At 38.6% G+C, this 21,815-nt stretch overlaps 1 protein-coding gene across 11 annotated transcripts in view; it reads right to left on the reverse strand.

Annotated features, from left to right (window-relative positions):
* Positions 1–21,714, reverse strand: part of PFKFB1 (6-phosphofructo-2-kinase/fructose-2,6-biphosphatase 1) — a 65,732-nt gene extending 44,018 nt beyond the window's left edge. For 2 of the 11 annotated variants that reach the window (XM_074324148.1, XM_074324146.1), the window contains exon 1: positions 21,560–21,714. In XM_074324148.1, the coding sequence (XP_074180249.1) occupies positions 21,560–21,587 (28 nt within the window). In that variant the 5' untranslated portion in view covers positions 21,588–21,714. Of the gene's footprint in view, positions 1–13,552; positions 17,493–21,559 lie in introns of those variants that run through there. The other 9 variants (XM_074324147.1, XM_074324143.1, XM_074324144.1 and 6 more) reach the window with 9 other exon arrangements.
* Between the last annotated feature and the right edge of the window lie 101 nt (positions 21,715–21,815).

Genomic DNA, 21,815 nt, shown 5'->3' on the forward strand with positions numbered 1-21,815 from the left:
CAGTGATTCAAGAGGCTGAGCAAATCCTAAATAGGATAAAACCATGAAATCCCATCTAGACACAAAATAATCAAATTGCTAAAAATGAAGGAAAAGGAAAAACTTTGAAGGTAATTTGGAGAAAAATGACACATTACCTATAAGGGAACAATAATGATTCAAATGACTGCAGATTTTTTAGCACAAACCGTAGAGGCCCTAGTAAAGTGGCACAACATTTTTAAAGTAGTGAAAGAAAAGAGTTGCTAACTTAGAATTCTATATCCAGCTAAAATACCCATTATTCAAGAAGTTGAAATAAAAACCTTTCTCAGTGAAGGAAAACTAAGAATCCATAGCTAGCAAACCTTCACTAAATAATGCTGAAAGCATTTCTTTAGATAGAAAAGAAATTATACCAGAGGAAGCTAAGAACATGGGGAAATGAAGGAAGTGCAACAGAAATGGTAAATAGCTGGATAAATATAACAGGTTTTTTTTGCATTTTTTAGTCCTTTAAAACATGTTGGATGCTAGAAAGCAAACAATATATAACATTATATGACACTGTACAATGGGATCCTCAATGCACACAGATGTAATAAACAAGATATATATATATATATATATATATATATATATATATATATATATATATATGGCATGAAGGGAGAAGTATAAAGTGACATATATGGTAGTAAAGTTTATACATTCATATTGAAGTAGTAACAGATTTATTCTATACAGACTGAAAAGTTAAGTGTATGTTTTGCAATCCCTAGAGAAACTACTAAAAATTATGCCATGACAAACAGTAGAAATCACAATAGATAAAGTACAATGAAATACTAAAAACTATTCAAATAAACCAAAAGAAGGCAGGAAAAAGGGGGAAATGAATAAAAAAGGGAGACAATAGAAAACACATAAGAAAACAGTACATCTAAATCTAAACACACCAATAATTACACTAAAGGTAAATAATGTAAACACATCAATTAATAGACAGTCAAATATATTTTGAATTAAAAATCTCATTGCACAAATATAGACTGTAAATTCTATATATTCAGGAAACTAGAAAACAGAAAAAAAACACAACTTATTTTTGAGGCGTGCATTACCTTGACACCAAAACTAGTTTTAAAAGTACAAAAAAAGAGAGAAATATATAAACCAATGTCTCTCATGAACATAGACATGAAAATCCTCAAAAAATTGGCAAATAAAATTTGGCCATATATAAAAATCAATATAGTAGTCCCTGTTATCCATGGGGATACATTCCAAGACCCCCCATTGGATGTCTGGAACCACAGATAGTACCAAATCCTATATATACTGTTTTTTCCCTATACATGCATACATATGATAAAGTTTAATTTATAAATTAGGCACAGTAACAGATTAACAAAAATAACCAATAATAAATTAGGATAATTGTAACAATGTACTGTAATAAAAGTTATGTGAATGTGGTCTCTCTCTCTGTCTCTGTCTGTCTCTGTCTCTCTGTCTCTCTCTTTCCTGAGTATGTTTTATATATTTCAGGGCAAACCTATTCCTGAATTTGTGTAATCATCCCCTACTTGCAGTAAATGCCTTGGTTTCACTCATTTCAGGAGATCCCTTTCTGAAGTCTTCATATAAGCTCAATACTTTCTGGCAGAACATATTGCCATCAATCAGAGCACATTTTCTGTCCATGTCTCCCACTTAAAAATTTACTGCCTTTTCAATCTTAACTAAGCACTTGTCACACACTGTGGCTGTAACTTTTGCAGTTTGAGGTGAGGCAGAAAAAGTAGGACACATTTCTTTTTCCTCCTTCACAATTTCATGGATAGAAGATTTGTTCTTACCATCGATCTCATCAACCTCAGTATGCATTTTTCTTTCCTTATTAGGTTGAAGACTTTCACCTTTTCACCAAAAGGGAACAGTTTACAGCTTCACTGTGGCATATCCAAATTGCCAGTATCACTACTCTTGCAATTTGGGGCCATTATTAAGTAAAATAAGGGTTACTTGAACACAAGCACTGTAATATCACATAAGTTGATCTGATAACTGAGACACCTACTAAATGACTAACAGGTGGGTAGTGTACATAGCATGGATACACTGGAAAAATGGATGATTCATGTGTCAGGTGGGATGGAGTGGGATGGTGTGAGATTTCATCACGTTACTCAGAACAACATACATTTTAAACTTATAAATTGTTTATTTCTGGATTTTCCATTTAATACTTTCAATTGGGTAACTGAAACCACAGAAAGTGAAACTGCAGATGATGGGGGAGAGGGGTACTGTAATAATACACCACAACCAAGCATGTTTTTTTTTTAAGTGCTATATATTTATTATGGAAAATTTGGAGAAGTCAGAAAAGAGCAAAGAACAAAATTAAAGTTAAAATCAATCCACGATATAACCATTGTTAATATTTTGTTATACTTCCTTCCCTGCTAACATTTTAAAGATAGTTTATATCATACTGAAAAAAATATTGATGATATAGTTCTTTATAAATGTAAGTTATATCGTGAACATTTTCTATTGCATGTTTTAACCCAGAAATGCAAAGCTGGGTCAATATATGAAAATTAATCAGTGTAAAAAAAGTATCAAAAAAGTGAAAAAAAACTTTCAACAAAATACAACATCCATTTCTGATGAAAACTCTCAGCAAACTAAGAATATAAGGGAACTTCTTCAACCAGATAAAGGATATCTACAAAAAGAAAAAACTCCTACAGCTAACATTGTACTTTATGTTGATAGACTGAACGCTTTCCTAATATCAGGAACAAGGCAAGAATGTCCACTCTCACCACTCCTATTCAACATAGTACTGGAACTCCTAATCAATACTATAAGGCAAAACAACAACAACAACAAAAAAAAAAAAAAAAAGAAAGAAAGAAAAATGAAATACAAGGCATACAGATTGTAAGGAAATAAATGAAACGGTTTCTGTTCACAGACAACATGATTGTCTATGTACAAAATCCCAGGAAATCTACAAAAATCCTTCTATAACTAGTAAATGAGTTTATCAAGCTCACAGGATACAATATCAACACAAAAGACAATCATTACTGTCAACAAGTAATGAACAATTCAAAACCAAAATAAAAAGTAAATATTTAAAATAGCTCTAATAAGATAGAATACTTAGGTATAATACTAACAAAACCTGTATAGGATGTATATGCTGAAACTACAAAATGCTGCTTAAAGAAATCAAAGAACTAAGTAAAAAGAAAGACATACTGTGTTTATGGATTGGAAGACTCAACATAGCCAATATGCTCATTCTCTGCAAATTGATCTACAATTGTAACACAGTACCAATCAAAAATCTCACCAGGATTCCTTGAAGATATAGACAACCTGATTCTAAAATTAATATGGAAGGGCAAAGGAACTAGAATGGCTAAAATAATTTGCAACATAAGAACAATTTTGAAGGAAACTCCCTACCTGATTTTAAGACTTACAATAAAGCTACAGTATAGTAGTCCTCCCTTACTTGTGGTTTTGCTTTCCATGGTTTCAGTTACCATGGTCAATTGTGGTCCAAAGTATTAAGTGGAAAATTCCAGAAATAAACAATTTAAGTTTTAAATTTCATGCAGTTCTGAGTAGGGAGATGAAATCTTGCACTGTCCCACTGTGTCCCTCTTGGGACATATATCATCCCTTTTTCCAGTGTATTCATGCTGTATATGCTACCCATGACCATGTTTGTTATCAGACAGACAATGTAGTATTGCACTGCTTATGTTTGAGTAACACTTATTTTACTTAATAGTGACTCCAAAGTGCAAGAGTAGTGATTCTGGAAATTCAGATATGCCAAAGACAAGGCGTAAAAGGCTTCCTTTAAGAAAGAGATGACAACTTCCAATTACAATGTTTATCCAAAAGGCTTTGGCCAAGCAACGTTCAACTATTAAGGATCCCTAACCATTGATGTCATCTGCTTTTGACATCCAACCATCAACATAATCATGACACAATAGTCTAGGATCACCCAAAACAGTTGATTTTCCTTCTGACATGTGGTCAGAAGGTCAATAGTAGCATAATGACACATCACAATGCCTATGTCATTCACGTCACTTCATCTCATCACATAGGCATTGTGTCATCTCATTTCACATCAACACAAGCAAAAGAAGGGTGAGCATAGTACAATAAGATATTCTGGAGTCTCACTTAGACGTCATCAAAATGGCGGCGTGAGGTGAGCCTCTGTAAATCTCCCCTGGAATTTACAACTAATCAAACAACTATAACTCCACAAAGGACTCCCTGTACAGCAGACAGGCAAGACAAAGAGGCCCACTACTGAATTCACCTAAAGGTGGGCAAAACGTATGAGTGGGGGAGGAGGGAAGGGAGAAGTGTGGAGACGGAGCCGCGAGGGCACAGGACGCAGACCTAGCTCAGTGCGCCGAGCTTGGTGCATTCCGGAACTACCGCAGCTGCAGGACAGGGAAGAACTCGGACTGCTAGGTCTCCGTTTATGGCCCACAGGGCTGAGGGGACAAAATATAAAATGGCTGAACCCAACGCTCATGGCAGAGACCTCGGAAAAAAGACTGACGGAAGAAGGCTGAAAACAGTGGTTTAAGCCCTCACTGCTGAGCAGAGAATGGAAGCCTTAGTCACTGAGAATAGCCGTCCATCCCTACCCTCCAACAGCTTGCCCCACGCCCACCTGCCCAGTGCTAGAAGCGGAACACTAGCAGTGTCACATCAAAAGAACAGAATATTTGCTGTTCTGCGAACTGTGGACCGCAGACACAGATTTGCAGCCCAACTAGTTCTGGCAAAGGGGAGGGAGCTGTGAAAGCAGGACCGGCTATGGTGGTGGTCGCCACCATTGCTCTGGGACACCTCTCACAACTCACCCCACCCCTGGCCCCACCTATCTGGGCGGATCCCTGCAGGACTAAACACAAATGCTGAAATAAACAGGCTGAGAATCTGATGCAGGAAGAGCTTTGGAACTTCAAAACTCTCCGCATACCCACACGGACACTGCACACTGTGACCCAGGCGAAATATTAACAGAGGAGAAGCCTGTCTCCCAGAGAATCCCCCCATTGTGTGAGAAGCTGGAATAGTGCAGAGAAAACATAGCACTACCATGTGAGAGAGAAAAAGCTGCAGTCGGAGAGAAAATAAAACATTCTACCAACAAGTACTGGAAAACAAAAGAAAGACCTGTTCCTATCAACCTGTTGCAGAAGCCACTCCTGTAGATGTCTAGGAAGAGAAATAATAAATCAGTAATTGCCATGAATAACCAAGGCAACAAGACAGCTCAGAAAGAAAGTGAAAAGTCTCCAGAAAAGGAACTTAAAGATATGGAAATATGTGACTTAAATGACAGAGAATTCAAGATTGCAGTTCTGAAAAATCTCAACGAGATGTAAGAAAACACAGAAAGGCAGTTTAATGAACTCAGAAACACAATCAAAGAACAACGTGAGCATTTTACGAAAGAGATTGAAATTTGAAAAAAGAACCAAATAGAATTTCTGGAGATTAAGAACTCAATAGAAGAAATTAAGAATGAAATAACCAGCTTAGGTAGTAGAGTTGACCAGATGGAGGAAAGAATCAGTGACATTAAAGATAGAAACCTGGAAATGACACAGATGGAAGAAGAAAGAGACTTGAGACTTAAAAGAAATGAAAGAACTACAAGAACTTTCTGACTCCATCAGAAAGAGCAATATAAGAATAATGGGCATACCAAGGAAAGAAGAAAGAGGGAAGGGAACAGAGAATATCTTCAAATAAATTGTCGATAAGAACTTCCCAAACTTTTGGACAGAACTGGATCCTCAAATCCAAGAAGCAAATAGAACACCTAATGACCTCAATCCCAACAGGCCTTCTCCAAGGCACATTGTATTGAAGCTGTCTCAAATCAACGACAAAGAAAGAATCCTGAAGACAGCCAGGGAAAAGAAGACGGTAACCTACAAAGAAAAGCCCATTAGATTATCATCAGATTTTTCAGCAGAAACGCTACAAGCCAGGAGAGAGTGGAACTAAGTATTCAAACAACAGAAAGAGAGAAAATATGAGCCAAGAATAATATATCCAGCAAAGATATCCTTTAGATATGAAAGAGGAATAAAGACCTTTCCAGACATACAGAAGTTGAGGGAATCTTCTAATACACGACCTGCCCTACAAGAAACACTCAAGGAGGCTATTCAACCACCATCAACAGGGACAATTTGTGGCAACCAAAACATAAAAATGGGGAGTGTAAAGGCCTGAACTGGAATATGGGAATGGAAAAAGTAAGCGTGCTGAGGAAAATGGAATACTACAAATATCAAACTTTCTTTTACATAAACTTAAGGCTAACCACTCAAAAAAAATCCAGAACTGAAATATATACTGTAATAAAAGAAGAAACAGAGGGAAACATCATAGAATACCACCACACAGAAATAATAGACAACAACAAAAAGGCAAAGAAACAATGGAGACACAGCCTTACCAGAAAACTAAAGATAGAATGACAGGAAATCCTCACATATCAATAATCACCCTAAATGTAAATGGACTGAACTCACCAATAAAAAGGCACAGAGTAGCAGATTGGATCAAAAAACTAAACCCAACCATATGCTGTCTCCAAGAGACACATCTCAGCTACAAGGACAAGCATAGACTCAAAGTGAAAGGGTGGAAATTGACACTCCAAGCAAATGGTATCCAGAGAAAATCAGGTGTAGCCATAATGATATCAGATGAAACAGACTTCAGGGTGAAAAAGATAACAAGAGACAAAGATGGACATTTCATAATGGTAAAGGGGACTATACAACAAGAAGACATAACAGTCATCAATATTTATGCCCCCAATCAGGGAGCACCAAAAATATACCAAGCAACTACTAACAGAACTAAAGGGAGAAATTGACCAAAACACAATTATACTAGGGGACTTAAATACATCATTGACGGCTATGGATAGATCATCCAAACAGAAAATAAATAATGAAATAGCAGCCCTAAATGACACATTAGATGAAATGGACATAATCGACATATATAGAGCACTTCATCCTAAAACAACAGACTATACATTCTTTCCAGTGTGCATGGAACATTCTCAAGGATATTCCATATATTGGACCATGAAATCACCCTCAGAAAATTTAAGAAGACTGAAATCATACCAAGCATATTCTCTGATCACAAGGCTTTTTGATATTGGATATCAACTGCAAAAAGAAAGCAGGAAAAAACACAAATACATGGAGATTAAACAACGTACATTTAAAGAACGACTGGGTCAAAGAAGAAATTAGAGGAGAGATCAAAGATATATAGAAACAAATGACAATGAAAATATATCCTACCAAAACTTTTGGGATGCAGCGAAAGCAGTTTAGGATGGAAATTTACATCAATACAGGCCTATCTCAAGAAAAAAGAAAAATCCCAAATAAGTAACCTCATGTTAAACCTTAAAGAACTAGAAAAAGAAGAACAAATGAAACCCAAGGTCAGCCAAAGAAAGGAAATAACAAAAATCAAAGCAGAGCTAAATGAAATACAGAAAAAAAAAGACAATAGAAAAAATTAATGTGACCCAAAGAGCTGGTTCTTTGAAAAGATTAACAAAATTGACAAACCGTTGGCTAGACTCACTAAGATAAAAAGAGAGAGACACTAATTAACAAAATCAGAAATGAAAAAGGGAAGTTATCACGGACACCACAGAAATACAAAGGATCATCCAAGAATACTATGAAGGACTATATGCCACCAAATTCAATAACCTAGAAGAAATGGACAAGTTCTTAGAAACATATAGCCTTCCAAGGCTGAACCATGAAGAACTGGAAAATCTAAACAGACCGATCACCAGTAACGAAATTGAATCAGTCATCCAAAACCTTCCCAAAAGCAAAAGTCCTGGACCAGATGGCTTCACTAGTGAATTCTACCAAACCTTCAAAGAGGATCTAATATCAATCCTGATCAAACACTTCTAAAAAATTGAACAAGAGACAGTACTCCCTAACTCATTTCATGAGGCCAACATTACCCTGATACCAAAACCTGGTAAGGACAACACAAAAAAAGAAAACTACGGACAAATATCTCTGATGAATACAGATGCAAAAATCCTAAACAAAATTCTAGCAAATCGAATACAACAATGCATTTAAAAGATTATTCATGGATAGCCACGTGCAAAAGAATGAAACTGGACTGCTATTTGTCACCATGTACCAAAGTTAATTCAAAATGGATCAAAGACTTAAGCATAAGACCTGACACAATAAACTGCATAGAAGAAAACATAGGTACTAAACTTATGGACCTTGGGTTCAAAGAGCATTTTATGAATTTGACTCCAAAGGCAATGGAAGTAAAAGCTAAAATAAACGAATGGGACTATATGAAACTCAAAAGCTTCTGCACAGCAAAAGAAACCATTGACAAAATAAAGAGGCCACCAACTGAATGGGAGAAGATTTTTGCAAACAGTGCCTCCGATAAGGGGCTAGTATCCAGAATATACAAGGAACTCATGCAACTCAACAACAAAAAAAGAAACAACCCAATTGAAAAATGGGCAGAGGACTTGAAGAGACATTTCTCCAAAGAGGACATACAAATGGCAAATAGACATATGAAAAAATGCTCAACATCACTAATCATCAGAGAAATGCAAATCAAAACCACAATGAGATATCACCTCACCCCAGTCAGAATGGCTATCATCAACAAGACAAATAGTAACAAATGTTGGAGAGGCTGTGGAGAAAAAGGAACCCTCATACACTGTTGGTGGGAATGCAGACTGGTGCAGCCGTTATGGAAGGCAGTGTGGAGGTTCCTCAAAAAATTACGAATAGTATTGCCATATGACCCAGCAATCGTACTCCTAGGTATCTACCCAAAAAATCTGAAAACATGTATACATAAAGACACGTGTGCTCCAATGTTCATTGCAGCTTTGTTTACAGTGGTCAAGACATGGAAACAACCAAAATGTCCTTCGATAGATGAATGGATAAAGAAGTGGTGGTATATATACACAATGGAATACTATTTGATGGTAAGAAAAGATGATATAGGAACATTTGTGACAACATGGATGGATCTTGTGAGTGTAATGCTGAGCGAAATAAGTCTGACAGTAAAAGCAGAGAACCATGTGATTTCACTGATATGTGGTATATACACCAAAAACAACAAAAGAACAACACAAACAAATGAGAAACAGAAACTCATAGACACAGACAATAGTTTAGTGGTTACCAGAGGGTAAGGGGGTTGGGGGGTGGGAGATGAGGGTAAGGGCGATCAAATATATGGTGATGGAAGGAGAACTGACTCTGGGTGGTGAACACACAATGGGATTTATAGATGATGTAATACAGAATTGTACACCTGAAATCTATGTAATTTTACTAACAATTGTCACCCCAATAAATTAATAAAAAGATATTCTGAAATAGAGAGACTAAATTCACATAACTTTTATCACAGGATATTGTTATATTCTATTTTATTATTAGTTATTGTTGTTACTCTATTACTGTGCCTAATTTGTAAATTAAACTTTATCGTAGATATGTATGTATAGGAAAATAAAACATAGTATATATAGGGATTGGTATTAGCTGCAGTTTCAGGCACCCACTAGGAGTCTTGGAATGTATCCTCCACTAATAAAGGGGGGTCTACTCTTCTCAAGATGGTGTGGTATTGGCAAAAGGATAGGCAAATACATCAATGAAATAGAATAGAAAGCCCAGAAATTGTCCAAAATTAGTTGAATATATTTGTGTGAGTCATGCAATCCAATGGAGAAAATAGAGTCTTTTCAACAAATGGTGCTAGAATAACTGGAAGTCCATATGCAAAAGTAAGCATCAACACATACCTTTCATCTTATGGAAAATGTAACTCAAAATGGACCACTGGCCTAAATATAAAATATAAAGCTATAAAACTTCTGAAAGAAAACATAGGAGAAACACACTGAGGCCTAGTGCTGGTTGCTGGCTTCCTTAAGACGCAAACACTGAAAAAGCCTCATGCACTACAAATTGGGTGTGTGCGGGGCCTCAGTGAATCACCAGGGTGAAGGAAGTGGAGCTCACCAAACCAATTCAGATTCAGATTTGGCCATGGTGGTCTGGGAGGGCTCAACTCAGGAAAGATGGCAACTGTCTGCCAGCTGCATGAAAGAAGGACCCCATTCAGGAAAAATGGCGACTATCTTCCAGCCCTCACCACGAAGCCACACACCTCAGTCTGCTCCCCCATACGTCTCTGATGCTGCTCGAGTCACTGTCCCTCCTCCATAGCCCAGGGTGTGTGCCTGTGGGTGAGGCTGTGTGGTCCCTTTAAGAGGACGTCTGGGTTTTCCACAGGCTTCTGTCCCACCCAGACTGTCGGAGTCTCCACTGTTTCTCACAGACAGATATTGTGGGGGCTCCTCTTCCTGGCACCAGTACTCTGGGCTGGGGTGCCTGCTGTGGGGCTGGAGTCTCTTTCTCCTCCGTGGGAAACCTCTGTGGCTGAGATATCCCTCCCAAGTTTCATCCACCAGACAGAGGTTTGGGGACCGCCCGTTTCACATCTCCGCCTCTCCTAGCAGTCTCTTCTTTATATCCTTAGTTATAAAACTTCTATTCAGCTAGACTTCAGATGATTCTCCAGTTTGATTGTTCTATAATTTCATTGTAATTTTGATGTGTTCACGGGATGAAGCCAGCACAGCATTTATCTACTGTGCCATCTTGGATCGCCGAAGTTGTACACTTTAAAATGATGAATTTTATGGTATGTGAATTAGATCTCTATTAAAAAATTTTTTTTCTAAAGTATAGGAAAATATATACAGGCTAATATGTTAAATAAAACTAATTATATATATTATTTATATATATAATATGTATTTAATAACTATATATATAATATGTATATAATAACTATATATATATAACTATATATATATAACTATATATATATATATATATATATATATATATATATATATATATATATATGTATGTATATGAAAAAATGGATTACAGGGCAAATTGCCAACATACAAGATTACCAGAAATAATCTCCTTGAACATCAATAAAATATTCAAGTCACCAGGAAGATATAGCAATTCTAAATTTGTTTGTAACAATTTACAAAGCTCCAAAATTGATTTAGTTACAAGGAAACATTAACAAATTTTGCATATCAATAAGCAGACAAAACCCCAGAAGACTATAGAGCATTTGAGCCAGTAAACAAACATGACTTAAGAATATACTAAACTGAACCCAACTGTGAAATGTACATTTTTTTTCAAGTCCTCATGGAACATTCACCAAAACTTTCACATGTTGGTCCGTAAAGCAAATCTCAGTAGATATCAACAAATTGAAATCATAGAAAGTTTGTTCTCTGAAGAGAATGGAATATAACTGGAAATGGCAAGGGCACTTGTCGGTTAAAACAGAAGCTAGCCCTGGCCCAAGGGCTGACACCAATTACAGAAAGCCTCCTGCTGTGCCAGGCATTAACACTTTAGTTGCTAGATGATAACTGGAAAAGGGACTGAGGTGGTCAGGGCGTAAGTGATGGAGAAACTAAGAAATCCCAGAGCTGTGACTACTTACTATATTTTCTGGAAATGTTTTACAAATTCATATGTCCAAACAATTGTGCATCTGTAGGGTATCATCCCTGTTTAATGGTCCAATTATAACATAGGATGCTTATATTTAAAAAGAAGAAAGTCTGATGACTAATGAGATGAGCATCCAACTCCAGAGACTAAAAAAAAAACACTACAGAATAAATCCAAAGACAGTGAAAGACATAGGATAATGATGAGAAAAATAGTTCAATAGAAAACAAAGACAACAGAATGAATCAAAAAACCAAAAGTTGATTACTTTAAAAAACTTATAAAAGTGATAAACTTCTGGTAAGATTGATCAAGAGAAAAAAAGAGAAGGTACAAATAAACAATATTAGAACAAAAGAGGATATAACTGCAAATGCAACAAAGATTTTTAAAAATACAAATATAAGAAATGTATGCAAATAAATTTGAAAAGTGATGCCAAATAGAAAAATTTCTAGATAACCATAACTTAAAAGTGACAAGTAGAAATAGCAAACTGGAGTGATTAAATAATTATCGTATCAGTTAAAATATTTCTTATGAAGAAGACGCCAGGCCCCAATGTTTTTACATGAAAGTTGTGCCAAATATTTAAAGAACAGGTAGTTCCTTGGACAACATTTGTCAGAAAATAGAATGAAAGAAAATAGTTCTCACTTTATTTTATGGCATCAAAATCAAACATATGAATGGAAAAGTACAGGCCAATCTCATTCATGAACAAAATGCCAAATTCCTAAACAAAATATTAATGAATTAAATCCAAGCAGTTTTTATCCTAGGACTGAAAGATTAGTTCAACATAATAAAAAATCTCTAATGTAATTCACATTAACAGATTAAAATATACAATCAACATGTCATCTCAGTGGATATAGAAAGCACCTTTAATAAAATTCAGCATCTACTCATTTAAAAATAATCCAATTGGCAAATTAAGAATAAACTGAACTTCCTTAATCTGTTAAATGGCATCTACAAAAAAATGCAGCAAACTTACTCAATGGTGAAACTTTAAAAGCATTCCCTTTAAAATTAGGATGAACATAAGAATGCATACTATTAACATTTCTACTCAACATTGTACTGAAAATGGTGAGTGTATTAGAGGTAGGAGGTCATAGCAGTGCAGTGATATATGAAAAAGCAGCTACAAAAAAAACGATTGGAGGGGGAAAATGATAACTGTCATTTATATACAAATTATCAAAACTGATAAGTTGATCAGGTTTGCTAGTTACATATACAATATACAAAACCCAATTATATTTGTATACATTAGCAATAAACTGCTATAAAATGTAATTTTCAAAAAAGTTATCATTTACAATAGCAACATAAAATAAGCAACAACATTTCTTACAATGATGTGCAAGCCCTTTTAAATTACAAAACGTCCCTGAAATAACATGAAAAACTCTAAATAGATGGAGGGAAAAAGATGTTAACGCTCCTTAAATTGATCTGTAGGCTGAATGTAATTCCAATTAAAATCTCAAAAGTTGTGTGTGTGTGTGTGTGTGTGTGTGTGTGTGTAATTTGTGTAACATGATAAGCTGATTCCAAAATTTATAGGGACAAAATTTTCTTTTCATTTCATTACATTTAATAACTAACAGCTAGAAACTACTTAATAGCTCATAAACAGTAAGATGGATAAATTGTGCTGCATTAACAAAATGCAACATTACACAGCAAGGAATTAAACAAGCTACAATTGCGTGCAATAATATAGATGGCAAGCAAGACATACAGGTGAGTAAGAAAAACAAGTCAAAGATGAATATACTCAGCTATTTAAGTATTTTACATGTTAATACGAGGTCAGATTATTAAGTTTGCGAACTCATCCTAGAAACAGTGTTACATACCTCATTGCTGAATATCACTATAGTCACCTTCGAAGTACTCCCCTTGGGAAGCTATGCACTGACGCCAACACCTAGTCCAGCCTTCAAAGCAATTTTGGAACTCTTTTTCTGGAATGGCCATCACAGCTGTCATCGTATTTCCCTTGATATCCTAAATGTCATCAAAATGTCTTCCTTTAAATATTTCCTTTATCTTTGGGTAAAGAAAGAAGTAATTGGGGGCTAGATCCGGTGAGTCAGGGAGGGTGTTCCAATACCGTTATTTGTTTACTGGCTAAAAACTCCCTCACAGACAGTGCTGTGTGAGCTGGTGCACTGTCGTGATGCAAGAGCCATGAATTGTTGGCCAAAAGTTCAGGTCGTTTTTGTATAACCTTTTCATGCAGCCATTTCAGCACTTCCAAATAGTAAACTTGGTTAACTATTTGTCCAGTTGATACAAATTCATAATGAATAATCCCTCTGATATCAAAAAAAGATTAGCAACGCTGTTTTGACTCTTGACTTGGACTGACAGAAGAACTTTTTTTGTTGTGGAGAACTGGCTGACTTCCATGGTGCACTTTGACACTTTGTTTCAGGGTCATATTGGTACACTCATGTTTCATCACCAACGATAACATGGCCCCAAACATCGTTTGCCTCTCCAAAAGGTCTTGGTAAACTTTTATTCTCCTTTGCTTTTGTTCATCAGTGAGCTCCTTTAGGACTATTTTTTGCACACAGCTTTCTCATGCCAAGGTTTTCAGTTAAGATTTTCCTAACTGTTTCTCTATCGATGTTTACTTGGTCTGCTATGCTTCTTACAGTCAGCCGACGATTTTGATGCACAATTTGACAAATTTTTGCAATGTTTTCATCAGTTCTGCTTTTTACTGGCTGCCCTCACTCCTCTTCATCAGTGACGCATTCTCTCCCCTCAGAAAAACGTTTAATCCATTTGTACACTGCTGTTTTCTTCATGGCATTATCCCCATAACCTTGGATTAACATGTGCCTGATTTCACTCCCACTCTTGCCAAGTTTAACAAGAAATTTAATGTTTGTTCATTGCTCTAATTCAAGCTCAGACATTCTCGCAACGGCACACAAAAACATGTAACATCAATAATGAATGCCTCTCAGCAAGACACAACCACACGTCGACACGAACTCAGCTGTGAGACACTGATATACCAGGGTTATGAAACCTTACTGAGCTGTTTGTATAGCACTGCCAATGTAAGTGCACCGTGGTGAGTTTGTGAACATAATTGTCAGACCTCATATATTTAATCCTCAGAACAACTTTATTAAGTGGTTGTTTGTCTCCTCTCCCCCACCACTGCCTTTGGGGCCAGGCAGATCTTCTAGAGAATGCTCCAAGCAAAAGATGATTCAGATATTTCTGGGGTAAATAGCCTGGCCTCCCCAGCAAGAAAAGGTGAGGCAGACATTGCCCAGGGCAGGACATGGCAACCACTATCTAGGTTTATTGCATCGGTGCTCTGACATAATTCAATCAACAACTAATGAGTCTCATACACACAGAGTCCCATGCTTAGCTATGGTGAGTGGTAGAGTAGAAATCACACAGAGTGACCATTTACCGAGCATCTTCTATGTGCCATGCTCTAGGCTTGATGCTGAAGATGTGATGGGCAAAAAGACCACACACCTACCTTCTTGTTTAAATAATCATAACTAACATTTATTAAATGCTTGCTAAGAACTGGACACTATTATAAGCATTCTACATGCTTCAGCTCTTTAATCTTCACAGCACTATTACTGACTTCTTTTTACAGTTCAGGAAACGGCAGCACAAAGAAGTTAAGAGACTTGTCCAAGGTCACAGAGCCAGGAGCTGGGACTCAAGCCTAGGCAGTCTGAATCCAGAACCTCTGAATCACTGAATCACTCCAACAACGTGGAGAGGTGGATATTAAGCCTGTTTTACAGCTGAGGAAAGAGAGACTCAGAACTGAAGTGAACACATATTTATTTTGCACCCTTTATGTGACAGAAACTATATTAGGTGATTTATGTATAGTTTTCCTCCAACCTGAAAGACATAGTTCCCAGGAATATAAGGGTCCAAACTCTGGAGGAGTAAGGTATGCAGAGAGTGGTTTGCCTGCTTGCCAGCTAAACTCAATAGCCCCTTAGAATGGATCAAGAGTGGCTGGGTGGGTGAAGGTGGCGTGTAATTCTGTCTCATCCAGGTTCCTAGATCTCTAGATGAGTGAGTAAAACTGCTGGTGGAAAGGAGAAGGGAGGAGAACAGGAGGCTGGGTTTTCTCCCCCTCTTCCTCTTCTTCTTCCATCCACACTCTCTACATCCTATACACAACATTTAACATCCACAAATTGGTAGTTACAAAATAGTCATGGGGATGTAAAGTACAGCATGGGGAATATAGTCAATAATATTGTAATAACTATGTATAGTGCCAGATGGGTACTAGACTTATTGGGGGATCACTTCATAAATTATGTAAATGTCAAACCACTATGCTGTACACCTGAAACTAATATAAAATAATAGTGAATGTCAATTATAATTGGAAAATTTAAAAAGTACATAAAATAAAATGAGAATAATTACAGCCAAAAACCACAACAAAACCATCCTACATCTTCCTGGATCTTCTAATCAACTATCTCTCCTCCAGCTAGCTCTGACCCTAGACCTCCTCCAGCATTAGCTTAGTGGAAGCTTGGTCAGCTGGACCCTGAGATGTCTGGGTCCTACAATCCACCGCTGTCTTATCTCCACCCACCTTATGGCTCCTCAGGCCATAATCCTTGGGCTGAAATCATCTTGGTCCACAACTGTTCCATTATCTATGGGAAATATATATATACAGGTTTTGTTTGCTTTTCCTTTGCCTCTGCTCTTTCTTAAATTTTCATGGTGAACACTACACCAACAGGCTGTCACTAAGAAGACTGAGTATCTTCTCCTTCTCTCTGAGTAGAACAACAAGTGTTCATATGTCCCAAGAAGGCAATTCAGGAGACAGGACACACAGACCTTTACCAACCCAGTCAGGTATAGATTTATTAGAAGAGGCTTGAGAAAGGGGACGGGCAAAACTCACCAATGACATGGCACTGTTGTGTACCCAGCACCTGTCCCCTGAGAAACGATTCCAGGAATCATCACCTTATTTCACCCAAGCACTATCACACAGGAAAAAATTTAAGACACTTCACTGAAGTCACCAAAATGCAACATTTTAGGCTAAGCACTGAACAATTCCAAACTAGAAATGTCAAATTTCAAACAAGAAGCATTCCAAATAAGCTCTGGATGAGAAAAAGTTCCCTGTCAAAAATCTCTCTGATTAAATGGTCTTTACCCAATCCTCATTCTTTCTCTGTCTTCATCTCTCTTTTTGTCTGTCTTTCTCTCATTCTTTTTCTACCTTTTCTGACACTAGCCTCTTGTTATCCTATAGCTACTTCATCCAGCCACTCATTTATTTCAGCTTTCAGGTTGGGGTGGGGATGGATGGGGGCATGTCCTTTGCTCTCCTTCTATACCCACTTTATCACCACCACCTTTAAGCCCATGAGAGCAAACCCCACTTACAGCCCCTCCTCCGTTGCAGCCCGCTGCTGCCACTGCTGTGTGGAATCCAGATCTTCTGCAACCTCGTTTGGGTGAGCTCTCCCATCTGTCGAGACATCTTACGTGTCACAGCTAATGACACTACTGTCCAAAAGGTACCGGACCTCACTTCCCGTCTTGCTGTCTCTTTTGTTGCTGTGGCCACAGCCGCAGGTGGACAGAGTTGGGACAATGAGGTGTACTGGGCTTCTGTGCCCTCTGGCAGCTTGTCTCCAGCCTCCTCTCCTCTTTCCTAGCCCTTGCCTGCCTCTGCTCCTGTATGTACCAGTGGGGGCTTGGGTGCAGAGAGGGAGAGGTTGGACAGAGGTCAGTAGAGGCCTCTGAACTCCAAGAGCTGTGTACATAGGAGATAAGTTCCTTCCAGCAAGGAAGGCAGCCAGCAAGACAGCCCAGGTCTGGCCAGTCACTTCCCTCCAATGAAGACAGGACTAGTAGAGTATGCAAATAAAAGAACAAAGATCATGTGCTTATATCCTGTGTGGGATAGGGAGGCAAAGGTGATGAAGGCAGGTCCCAGCAACTTTCACAGCTTTGAAATAAAATAACGGGCCCAAGTAGAATGTCAAATTTCAACAGGGAAACGGAGATCCACATCAGAAATGCAAGGTCCCCAAGTACGAACACACAAAGTCCCTATTGAAAAATGCAATGTTTTGATCCAGCAATCAAAGGCCCAAACTGGAAGCAGAAGGCTCACTGCCTCATTGCCCCATACTCCCCCCCCAAATGGCATTGCAACCCTTGTCTTTCCGTGAATTCTGCTGCTGTTCCTATTGCAGGCCCTCTCCCTCCTAAAATGTGCTGCCGGGGCACTCTTGGAGAGATGGGCACTAACTGATCATCTTTATGCTCTCTCCAGCCAAGGCTAAATAAATCAGAGTAAACCTGATACCTCTGGGAAGAGAAATGAATACAGCCATTGCTGCAGGAGAGATGGTAAGCACTGCCCACATGGCTACCAGCTGCAATCAAGTGCCCTAGGGAGAAAGGCATCGTGATTTGATCCAGAACCTGGCTAAAGACCCTCATGCCAAACCAAGGGGATGGAGGTTTAGAGTGGAGACTGTGGCAGGTGGAGTGTGGGAAGCAGGGAGCAATGGCCTCAAAATAGGACATCAGACCCAGTTGTCTCCACTTTACCCTCCCTCGCCCCCTGGTTGTGTTGAGGCTTTCATGTGTAGAACTCATCTAACGGCACAGCTCAGCTGGAAGATATCCAAGTGTGCTCTTACTTCATTCTTTTGCAACTTTCCCACCCCCTGATGAACCTCCAGTGATTGGCTATGAGGAAGCTCAACTTTCTTCCACTGAGCTGGGCTGCATACGGGCAATCTCTTATGGATAGAAATCTCCACTCCCTGCCCACCAATGCTTTCAGCTCCACTTGGCCTTTTTAGAAGTTCCCTAAAATGCATTCTCAGTGGCCTAGTCTACACAAGGGTTAGATTCCTTCCAGTTGTTGTTTATACCCATCTTTCAATCTTTCAATACATTTCAGAGACTGCCCATGTAAATGAATCTAGTGAGGCTGTGGATCACAGTGGTTAAGAACAATGGGCTCTTGGAGCCATACTACCCAGGTGGAATCCCAACTCTGCCCCTTGTTATGAGACCCTGTGCAGAAGACCTAACTTCTTAGAGCCTCAGTTTTTTCATCTGTTAAGAGCACCTACCACCTTAGTGTTGTTGAAGATTCAACATGTTAATATATATAAAGCAACCTGGGAAATGCTCGACATATATCACCTAACACTGTGATTCCCTCTGTGAAGTAAATGATCAGTCAACTTTTTGGCTAATCTGCAACTTCTAATGTAATGTTGAGCACACAGGAAATATTCAGTAAAGGAAACTTACAACATTATTACAAAAGGTTGACATTTATAATAAATAAAGAGCTCTTGCCAATCAACTAGAAAGATGAAATCATTTTTGCATTTTGGGTGTGGTGAAACAGAAGTACCCTAGAAATCATTTCATCCAATCTTCTCAGGTGAGAAAATGTAGGCCTACGGAGGGGAAGTATTTTCCTAAGGTCCTGCAGCAAATAAGTCACCAAGTCATCAGTAGATATTGGGGACCTGATTTCTCCCAGTCCATGGTTTGTCTTTGGTTAATTGATCAATCTAGTTTGATTTAAGAATGTTGTCTTCCAGATTAGCTCAGAATCTTTAGAGTCTCAGAACTAGACTTTGAAAGATATATAACTATCTTAATCCTAGTAAGTCTCTTAATAAGTATCACTGTGCTAATGCTAATAGTCTTAATAACTCTTTACTGTATGTTTCCTATGGCCCACAGAGCAACAACATATTTCTTATCTTTACAAACATTCTCACAAGCCTCACAGGGAAACTGAGGTCTAGGGAGGGGAAGTGGCTTATCCAAGGTAATTGAGCCAGTCACATGAACCCTCTTCTATGTTTACAATTTTGTCCTCATGATCCTGCCAAGAGGCGGAAAGATAATTTTAGCAGCAGGAAATCTGAGATAGGAGGTTAGCGGGCTTTTGGCAAGGTCTGAAAGGGTAAACCTAGGGTCCAGGCTTGAAAACTCAACTTAAGACTTCCTGGAACTAGCTTTTTTTTTTTACTGTTACCAATTCTGGTCCCAGAAGCAGGAGAACTAAACAAGCTTTATGGAAATGCCTCAGCCTGGTTCTTGTCAATCAACCTCCAGCATGCCTCTCCAGCCGTATCTCTCTTTAGACCCCAGTGCTTTGACTGCACCAGCTGACTCACAGGGCCCCAAAACATGCCATGTACTTTTTTCCCCCTGGGCCTTTGCTCAGCCTAGAATGACTTATCTTCACTTTCATTCTCAACGAAATACGACTCACTCTTCAATGTCTGGTTCAATGTTCACCTCCTCTGGGAAGCCTTCCCTGTATTCTTGGGACAGGCTTTGTCTTTGGTTCTCATATTACCTATATGCTTCCGTCTATCTGAGCAAGTATCCATCCATGTTTTACTGATCTATATCCCTACTGTGAGCTCCTTGAGAATGGGGACTGGATGTCAGTTATCTGTGGTCTGTTTGCAGTTTCTAGCAAAGGCCCTGGCACAGAGGAGACACTTGAGTGTTTGTACAATCTGTATCTCATTGCCCTAGATGAGGTGAACATGTGGACAAATAATCCCCATTCAACAAGGTAAATGTTATACAGAGAGCTACGCAGGGCACTGGGTATGGAAACTAACTTGGTCTGAAGATAGAGGTGTTATCTAGAAAGTTTCTCAACCTCGATGGGGCAGAACAGAATAAACAAAAGAATAAAGTCTTCCCTGAAAAGGTCCAACTAACTGGTTAAAGGAAAAGGGTTCACTCATTATCAGAGACTCACTTAAGACCAAGAGTTAAGCCACAAATTATACAATGGGTTTAAGTCTGGGAAAGAAAAGCATATAGTGTGACTTCCTGAGGCCCACATGTCCTGACCACCCTCCCAAAGTACGGGGTATATGAGAGAATCCCATTAAAAGCAGTATCAAGACAGGAATGATGAGTAAGAAATCACCAATGGGGTCTCCCTATCAGTAATTCTTGGAGTGTGTGGTGTGAATGCATTTGTAGGGGGTTAGGGTGCAGAGGAGAGATTGGCCACATGCTTACAGGTCAAGTGCTTGTATATAAGTATCAGGTCTCTTGTGGCAGCAGCCTATGATCCACTTCCTTCTTAGCTATTGCCTTGGCCCACCATCCCCTCACTATTTTCAGCTTCATGCCTGGGGCCCAAGGCTCAGTGCATCCTAGTCCTAGGTGTGGCTCTTCACAAACCATAGTCACTCAGGGAGAATAGCAGCTGGAGGTTTGTGGGTGGTATTGGAGGCTACAGAAAAAGCAGGATCACTAATCTCAGACAGAGCATAGAAGTCCTGAAATATCTCCACAGAGCTTTGGTTCCTGTCCTCCCACTTCTCTTCACCTTGAGACAACCCTATGAGGGAAGTAGGCTCAAGACTTCAATTTCCATTTTAGTGAGGAGGCTATTGAAGCCCATTGTATATTGAAGAAGCTAAACAGCTTGTTCAATGTGCCATAGCAAATCAGCTCTATCCTATACACCAGGGGAGGTAAGAGATATATCTATCATCCAGTTCATTCAAACTGAAGCAGACCAAGTTAGAGACTTCTAAAGGTACTAGGGAACTGCCCTTTAGGCCAGTGTCTGATAAAGACAGGACAGAATGGATGATAGATAGGTAGATAATTAAATACAGATATCATCTTTTCCCCAAACTGTCCCATACCCTTTAATGCACACTTCAAGTGACTACCTATGCCAAAAAAACACAATAAAATAAACAAACAGACAAACAAACCTTTCCAGACAGCCTAAAGAATGGATTTGGATTTGTGTAACTATCTATTTTTCCTTCTGTCTCACCTACCTGCTCTCCTAGAGGTTTTTTCTTCCATTGCTAAGTATCCGACACAGGGCTCTCTTGCATTTAGACTCCCAAAGCAGGTCCAGTGGGTGGCGTCAAAGAGGAAGCCTGGAGCAGTTAGTTGGTTCCCTGGGAAGGCTGGGGAAGTACCCTTGGTAAGGGGGGGTGTGTGTGCTCTGTTGAAATATCAGCTGTTATAGTTGCCAAAGAAGTTCCTGAGCCACTCGGAGCCTTTTCTCTTCAGGCCAACCATGTGTTC

The sequence above is a fragment of the Rhinolophus sinicus genome, chromosome X (genome assembly GCF_036562045.2).
Source record: "Rhinolophus sinicus isolate RSC01 chromosome X, ASM3656204v1, whole genome shotgun sequence".
NCBI classification, from domain to species: domain Eukaryota; kingdom Metazoa; phylum Chordata; class Mammalia; order Chiroptera; family Rhinolophidae; genus Rhinolophus; species Rhinolophus sinicus.